General features: G+C 49.7%; 2 protein-coding genes across 2 annotated transcripts in view; both read right to left on the bottom strand.

The window, feature by feature from the left end:
- The window catches only part of LOC138354511 (dynein heavy chain-like), a 1,956-nt gene extending 1,467 nt beyond the window's left edge, over positions 1 to 489 (bottom strand). Inside the window, exon 1 of the mRNA XM_069308872.1 lies at positions 1 to 489. This exon is cut by the window's left edge and continues 1,467 nt beyond it. Within this exon, the coding sequence (XP_069164973.1) occupies positions 1 to 489 (489 nt within the window).
- Positions 490 to 7,914: 7,425 nt separating this feature from the next.
- LOC138354510 (uncharacterized) lies at positions 7,915 to 8,907 on the bottom strand. Its single transcript, XM_069308871.1, has one exon. It carries the CDS (start codon positions 8,905 to 8,907, stop codon positions 7,915 to 7,917), a length of 993 nt encoding a protein of 330 aa, XP_069164972.1.
- Positions 8,908 to 9,200: the final 293 nt, after the last annotated feature.

Below are 9,200 nucleotides of genomic sequence, written 5' to 3'. Positions count from 1 at the left end.
AGAATATAGCCCACTGGACACAATGTAGAATATAGCCCACTGGACACAAGGTAGAATATAGCCCACTAGACACAATGTAGAATATAGCCCACTGGACACAAGGTAGAATATAGCCCACTGGACACAATGTAGAATATAGCCCACTAGACACAATGTAGAATATAGCCCACTGGACACAATGTAGAATATAGCCCACTGGACACAATGTAGAATATAGCCCACTGGACACAATGTAGAATATAGCCCACTAGACACAATGTAGAATATAGCCCACTGGACACAATGTAGAATATAGCCCACTGGACACACTGTAGAATATAGCCCACTGGACACAATGTAGAATATAGCCCACTGGACACAATGTAGAATATAGCCCACTGGACACAAGGTAGAATATAGCCCACTGGACACAAGGTAGAATATAGCCCACTGGACACAAGGTAGAATATAGCCCACTAGACACAATGTAGAATATAGCCCACTAGACATAATGGAGAACATAGCCTACTGGACACAATGTAGAATATAGCCTACTGGACATAATGGAGAACATAGCCCGAAGGAGATGATGAAGATTATAGCCCACAGGATGTGATGGAGAATATAGCCTCAAAGCACATAATGGAGAATATGGGTGAAGGTATAACGTTATTCACTAAAGGCACCAATATAAGCTATGTTGAGCAGGTGCAAAAATATTAGGCAATTCAATCAGTAAACAAGTACAGTAAAACTATCCACATATATGATAAATTAAACCATAAGAGAACGAAAACTTTTTTAACATAATATACTGACTGGTTTCTGCTTACCAAATTCACTCAAGATAAACTCAATTTTCACTAGAAATAGCCTAGTGATAACAGTTTCCATCACGACACAGAGGATGCAGACGAGGAGTCTGCATCCTTGAGAATGTTCCATTACGGACCAAAGCGTCGTCGTCCCTTTACTTTCTAGTGTGGTTTGGTCAAAATACAGAGGATATCAGCACCCATCACTAGGATGAACGTGATGTGTGTGTGTGTGTCTTGAAGAATTGTGAATACAGTGTATCCTGTCCTTTGCTCTCGTTAAACTCTACACATCCAAGAACCACAATCAAGGAGGACAATTGTGGGGAATTTCCCAACAGGTAATTATAATATTTATATAAATTAATGAAATTTTAATTTACTTGATATTACTTAGAGGACTGTAGTTATGAAATGGACCGTATGGAAATTAATTCATCTACTGGGTGTTATCCACTTCACACAATTTGGGGGGAGGGTTATATACATAACTTATATCCCAACCCAATGGAAATAATGATAAACTACTAAATTATTATCTGGGATCAATTTGCTATTAAATATTAGTATACAAATAACTGCAGCTTAGCTGTCAGAGGTGAGCAGTAGATTCTCCAGTCATATAACCGTCCTGAGCTAATGAGCCACAGAGAGTATCCTCAAATGTTGTGAAGCCTAGACACAATTGGGTAGGAGAGAATTCGTGGCTGCTATCTCCACTTCCTGGAGGCTACCTGTAAAAACATTACACAGTATACTCGTAACAAAACCAAAGGTCATATGAGCAAAAGGAGAAGATTAATTTGACATTGAATGCTCACCCGTTTTGTTTGGGTAGCTCACAGCCTAACCACGTGTACAATAGCACTTGTGAACACTTAGCTTAAATTACAAATTTTGTAAAAAGCACTTCCTATGTTCGTGGAGGATCTGCAGGACTCGCTCAGGCGTGTCCTCAGCTACCTATGGTGGGCACAAGTATGGCATCTTATATCGCGAGCAGCAGTACGTCTGTCAGTCTCGAGAGCCTTGTGCTTACTGACGCCTTCCCTAGTCCGCCTGTCCAGTTTTAGCTAACTTAATTATCAGCTAGGAGAGGAAGACCTCATTTATTCGATATTTAATATTATATCCAGTCTTAAATGAATACTTTCTATAGTATTTCAATGTAAAACACTGGAAATATTATTATTTCATTAAGGGGGATATGAGGTACTGGACTGTTTGGCTGATGCGTTACCTACCCACTGTTGCCAGAGAATCTCTCAGTACTCTTTGTGACAGATTTAGTAATATTCATATTGTTAGTAATTACCTGACATGACCATTTTTAATTAGGTATGTCAGGGGTTATAGTAATTGTTGACGGAATTTCCGACAACAATGTTGTACAATTTAATGTAATAATTTTGGCACAGTTATAGTGATCTGGAGAGAGAAAAATCACACTAAGAAATATGACAGTGTGTTTTCCATGCATTAGCCTCGATAGGTTTGGTGGGTTGCTTAGGTTGTTGGTTAGACAAAACAGTTGCATTATTTACGGAGTGGCAAGTCGAGAGAACGAATTTCTCTTCTACACTTAATGCTCCTCTCTGTTTGCCCGCAGCGTTCTGTCCACAGTATCTTTCAATACTATTTGTTTACATTTTCCTATTACGAAAACACGTTATTACACTCTGATATTTTCTACCGTGCTCCATATGCTTTTCATATTGCTCAAATGTTGTGTATAAAGGTGAAACACCAAGTATTTGTTTCTTAGTGTTTGATAGGAACATGTTGATGGGTCCTGTGACCATTGGTACTGTAGATATGTCCACACCGGCGGGTTGTACGGGGCAGTCACGGCGAACATTCACTCTAGAGGTAGTAGGAGATTTTATGTTATTGGTTATTAGCCCGCCCTCTCCCCCTTGACCTCAGCCCGCCCTCACACCCCCCCCCCCGTGACCTCAGCCGGCCCTCTCTCCCCTGACCTGAGACATGACCTATGCCCGCCCTAACCCCCCCCCTGACCTCAGTCCGCCCTCACCCCCCTGACCTGAGCCCGCCCTCACCCCCCCTGACCTGAGCCCGCCCTGACCCCCCTGACCTGAGCCCACCCTCACCCCTCTGACCTGAGCCCACCCTCACCCCTCTGACCTGAGCCCGCCCTCACCCTCCTGATCTGAGCCCGCCCTCACCCCTCTGACCTGAGCCCGCCCTCACCCCCCTGACCTGAGCCCGCCCTCACCCCCTCCCCCTCCCTCCCCCGCCTCCCTCTTGTCTCACACTCACCAACACAAAACACTGAGCAAGGTGTGCCCTGACTTTACATATATATATATTTCATTAATTTATTCGTGTACAAGAATTATATATTCAAATACTGTTAGCATTTCCTGGTTTAATTAATGTGAATTCAACTCTAAATGTGGAAATAGATGCCCATATTCTGTGATTCACACACTAACGCACACAATATATATATATATATATATATATATATATATATATATATATATATATATATATATATATATATATATATATATATATATATATATATATATATATATATATATATATATATATATATATATATGTCGTACCTAGTAGCCAGAACGCACTTCTCAGCCTACTATACAAGGCCCGATTTGCCTAAAAAGCCAAGTTTTCCTGAAATAATATCTTTTCTCTAATTTTTTTTCTTATGAAATGATAAAGCTACCCATTTCATTATGTATGAGGTCAATTTTTTTTTATTGGAGTTAAAATTAACGTAGATATATGACCGAACCTAACCAACCCTACCTAACCTAACCTAACCTATCTTTATAGGTTAGGTTAGGTTAGGTAGCCGAAAAAGTTAGGTTAGGTTAGGTTAGGTACGTTAGGTAGTCGATAAACAATTAATTCACGAAAACTTGGCTTATTACGCAAATCGGGCCTTGCATAGTAGGCTGAGAAGTGCGTTCTGGCTACTAGGTACGACATATGTCTATATATATATATATATATATATATATATATATATATATATATATATATATATATATATATATATATATATATATATGTATATATATATATATATATATATATATATATATATATATATATATATATATATATATATATATATATATATATATATATTATATATACACATGTATATAATGCAATAAGGTTTGGACTCAGATCAAAGAACCCATTCGAGTATTTCCCAGATAATATTTGGTTGTAAAGTTGAGGTGAAGGGTGCCCCTTGATCCTCGCCTCTACCAACATAAGCTTCGTCTTAACCCTAACAGTGGTCAGACTTCGTGCCCTAAAACCTGGACTTGGCGTCAGGAAGTGGAGACACAATACAAAGTTAAGGACACGGGTTCGAGTCTCACTTTTCAACCCTCTCTTCCCTGCAGATATTTTGATACTTTTTCCTGCATGTGGTCACGTAACACATCTTGTGTCACGTGACCACATGCCACATGCCTGATACCTCATGTGGGAGGTGACCACCACGGAGCTCGTCCTTCATGTGGGAGGTGACCACCACGGGGCTCGTCCTTCATGTGGGAGGTGACCACCACGGGGCTCGTCCTTCATGTGGGAGGTGACCACCACGGAGCTTGTCCTTCATGTGGGAGGTGACCACCACGGGGCTCGTCCTTCATGTGGGAGGTGACCACCACGGAGCTCGTCCTTCATGTGGGAGGTGACCACCACGGAGCTTGTCCTTCATGTGGGAGGTGACCACCACGGAGCTTGTCCTTCATGTGGGAGGTGACCACCACGGGGCTCGTCCTTCATGTGGGAGGTGACCACCACGGGGCTCGTCCTTCATGTGGGAGGTGACCACCACGGAGCTTGTCCTTCATGTGGGAGGTGACCACCACGGAGCTCGTCCTTCATGTGGGAGGTGACCACCACGGAGCTCGTCCTTCATGTGGGAGGTGACCACCACGGAGCTCGTCCTTCATGTGGGAGGTGACCACCACGGAGCTCGTCCTTCATGTGGGAGGTGACCACCACGGAGCTCGTCCTTCATGTGGGAGGTGACCACCACGGAGCTTGTCCTTCATGTGGGAGGTGACCACCACGGAGCTTGTCCTTCATGTGGGAGGTGACCACCACGGAGCTCGTCCTTCATGTGGGAGGTGACCACCACGGGGCTCGTCCTTCATGTGGGAGGTGACCACCACGGGGCTCGTCCTTCATGTGGGAGGTGACCACCATGGAGCTCGTCCTTCATGTGGGAGGTGACCACCACGGGGCTCGTCCTTCATGTGGGAGGTGACCACCACGGGGCTCGTCCTTCATGTGGGAGGTGACCACCACGGGGCTCGTCCTTCATGTGGGAGGTGACCACCACGGGGCTCGTCCTTCATGTGGGAGGTGACCACCACGGAGCTCGTCCTTCATGTGGGAGGTGACCACCACGGGGCTCGTCCTTCATGTGGGAGGTGACCACCACGGAGCTCGTCCTTCATGTGGGAGGTGACCACCATAGAGCTCGTCCTTCATGTGGGAGGTGACCACCATAGAGCTCGTCCTTCATGTGGGAGGTGACCACCACGGAGCTCGTCCTTCATGTGGGAGGTGACCACCACGGAGCTCGCCCTTCATGTGGGAGGTGACCACCACGGAGCTCGTCCTTCATGTGGGAGGTGACCACCATAGAGCTCGTCCTTCATGTGGGAGGTGACCACCACGGAGCTCGTCCTTCATGTGGGAGGTGACCACCACGGAGCTTGTCCTTCATGTGGGAGGTGACCACCACGGAGCTCGTCCTTCATGTGGGAGGTGACCACCACGGGGCTCGTCCTTCATGTGGGAGGTGACCACCACGGAGCTCGTCCTTCATGTGGGAGGTGACCACCACGGGGCTCGTCCTTCATGTGGGAGGTGACCACCATAGAGCTCGTCCTTCATGTGGGAGGTGACCACCACGGAGCTCGTCCTTCATGTGGGAGGTGACCACCACGGAGCTCGTCCTTCATGTGGGAGGTGACCACCATAGAGCTCGTCCTTCATGTGGGAGGTGACCACCACGGAGCTCGCCCTTCATGTGGGAGGTGACCACCATAGAGCTCGTCCTTCATGTGGGAGGTGACCACCATAGAGCTCGTCCTTCATGTGGGAGGTGACCACCATAGAGCTCGTCCTTCATGTGGGAGGTGACCACCACGGAGCTCGTCCTTCATGTGGGAGGTGACCACCACGGGGCTCGTCCTTCATGTGGGAGGTGACCACCACGGGGCTCGTCCTTCATGTGGGAGGTGACCACCATAGAGCTCGTCCTTCATGTGGGAGGTGACCACCACGGAGCTCGTCCTTCATGTGGGAGGTGACCACCACGGAGCTCGTCCTTCATGTGGGAGGTGACCACCACGGAGCTCGTCCTTCATGTGGGAGGTGACCACCACGGAGCTCGTCCTTCATGTGGGAGGTGACCACCACGGAGCTCGTCCTTCATGTGGGAGGTGACCACCATAGAGCTCGTCCTTCATGTGGGAGGTGACCACCACGGGGCTCGTCCTTCATGTGGGAGGTGACCACCACGGAGCTCGTCCTTCATGTGGGAGGTGACCACCATAGAGCTCGTCCTTCATGTGGGAGGTGACCACCACGGAGCTCGTCCTTCATGTGGGAGGTGACCACCATAGAGCTCGTCCTTCATGTGGGAGGTGACCACCACGGAGCTCGTCCTTCATGTGGGAGGTGACCACCACGGAGCTCGTCCTTCATGTGGGAGGTGACCACCACGGGGCTCGTCCTTCATGTGGGAGGTGACCACCATAGAGCTCGTCCTTCATGTGGGAGGTGACCACCATAGAGCTCGTCCTTCATGTGGGAGGTGACCACCATAGAGCTCGTCCTTCATGTGGGAGGTGACCACCACGGAGCTCGTCCTTCATGTGGGAGGTGACCACCACGGAGCTCGTCCTTCATGTGGGAGGTGACCACCACGGGGCTCGTCCTTCATGTGGGAGGTGACCACCACGGAGCTCGTCCTTCATGTGGGAGGTGACCACCACGGAGCTCGTCCTTCATGTGGGAGGTGACCACCACGGGGCTCGTCCTTCATGTGGGAGGTGACCACCACGGGGCTCGTCCTTCTTGGGCCAGTTAGTATTTGTGCGAACTTGTCTCCACCTACACGTGTTTGCATGGCGAGCTGCAGCTCTTGGGTCTCGCCTTTCACTGATTCTTGGTAATAATGTCACTGAGTTTGGTACCTCACCACCGTAAAGCCATACCATTTGTCTGGGCCAAAACTAGGTACGAGCCTATGTTACTGTGTCGCAGCACGACCCCTCTCCCTCGGAGCCAAGTGGTACTCCACATGACTCCCTCTCCCTCGGAGCCAAGTGGTACTCCACATGTCTCCCTCACTCGTGGCACCCTTCCACCTGGCGAGGTCACAACGCTGGCCCAAGAGGTCACGGCTCAACCACTTCTTCACTCTACTGATGACCCTCGTAATGTTATCACAGTCTGGCCCTCCTGCTGGTGGGCTGGAGCCCCAGAGCCTGCACCCGGCCACGGTCACGTGTTGAGTCACGTGACCAGCCACAGGGCGGCCCCGGTCACGTGTTGAGTCACGTGACCAGCCACAGGGCGGCCCCGGTCACGTGTTGAGTCACGTGACCAGCCACAGGGCGGCCCCGGTCACGTGTTGAGTCACGTGACCAGCCACAGGGTGGCCCCGGTCACGTGTTGAGTCACGTGACCAGCCACAGGGCGGCCCCGGTCACGTGTTGAGTCACGTGACTAGCCACAGGGCGGCCCCGGTCACGTGTTGAGTCACGTGACCAGCCACAGGGCGGCCCCGGTCACGTGTTGAGTCACGTGACCAGCCACAGGGTGGCCCCGGTCACGTGATGCTTCCCATAGGTTCTCGGACGGTCGCACGTACCTATCTCCTCATGATGTTACAGTGTCGTGCATGATGTTACAGCATCGTGTATGATGTTACAGTGTCGTGCATGATGTTACAGCATCGTGTATGATGTTACAGTGTCGTGCATGATGTTACAGCATCGTGTATGATGTTACAGTGTCGTGCATGATGTTACAGCATCGTGTATGATGTTACAGTGTCGTGCATGATGTTACAGTGACGTGCATGATGTTACAGCATCGTGCATGCCCTGGACAGTGCCCTGGATGATGTGACAGCGCTATGGATGATATGACAGTACCATGGATGATGTGCCAGTGCCCTGGATGATGTGACAGTGCCGTGGATGTTGTAATAGTGCCCTGGATGATGTGACAGTGCCCTGGATGATGGGACAGTTCTGTGGATGATGTGACAGTGCCGTGGATAATGTGACAGTGCCCTGGATGATGTGGAAGGTCCCTGTATGATGTGACAGTTCCCTGGATGATGTGACAGGGCCATGGATGATGTGACAGTGCCCTGGATGATGTACCAGTGCCCTGGATGATGTGACAGTGGCCTGGATGATGTGACAGTGCCCTGGATGATGTACCAGTGCCCTGGATGATGTGACAGTGCCCTAGATGATGGGACAGTGCCCTGGATAATGGGACAGTTCTGTGGATTATATGACAGTGCCGTGGATGATGTGACAGTGCCCTGGATGATGTGACAGTGCCGTGGATGATGGGACAGTGCCGTGGATGATGGGACAGTGCCGTGGATGATGGGACAGTGCCGTGGATGATGGGACAGTGCCGTGGATGATGGGACAGTGCCCTCGATGATGTGACAGTGCCCTGGATGATGTGACAGTGCCGTGGATGATGGAAGAGTGCCCTGGATGATGGGACAGTGCCCTGGATGATGCAACAGTGCCCTGGATGATGCGACAGTGCCCTGGATGATGTGAAAGGGCCCTGGATGATGCGACAATACCCTGGATGAGGGGATAGTGCCCGGGATGATGTGCCAGTGCCCTGGATGATGTGAAAGTGCCCTGGATGATGTGAAAGTGCCCTGGATTATGTGCCAGTGCCCTGGATAATGTGACAGTGCCCTGGATGATGTGAAAGTGCCGTGGATGATGGGACAGTGCCCTGGATGATGTGACAGTGCCGTGGATGATGGAAGAGTGCCCTGGATGATGGGACAGTGCCCTGGATGATGCAACAGTGCCATGGATGATGCGACAGTGCCCTGGATGATGTGAAAGGGCCCTGGATGATGCGACAATACCCTGGATGAGGGGATAGTGCCCGGGATGATGTGCCAGTGCCCTGGATGATGTGAAAGTGCCCTGGATGATGTGAAAGTGCCCTGGATTATGTGCCAGTGCCCTGGATAATGTGACAGTGCCCTGGATGATGTGAAAGTGCCCTGGATGATGGGCTAGTGCCGTGGATGATGTGACAGTGCCTTGGATGGGACAGTGCCCTGGATGATGTGACAGTGCCGTGGATGATGAGACAGTG

The sequence above is a fragment of the Procambarus clarkii genome, chromosome 63, assembly GCF_040958095.1.
Source record: "Procambarus clarkii isolate CNS0578487 chromosome 63, FALCON_Pclarkii_2.0, whole genome shotgun sequence".
Lineage (NCBI taxonomy): Eukaryota > Metazoa > Arthropoda > Malacostraca > Decapoda > Cambaridae > Procambarus > Procambarus clarkii.
This window is presented reverse-complemented; position numbering and strand designations above follow the sequence as displayed.

What these genes read in the sequence shown, in the direction of transcription:
- LOC138354510 (XM_069308871.1), bottom strand. Translation starts at nt 8,907, where the DNA reads ATGGCACTGTTGCATCATCCAGGGCACTGTCCCATCATCCAGGGCACT.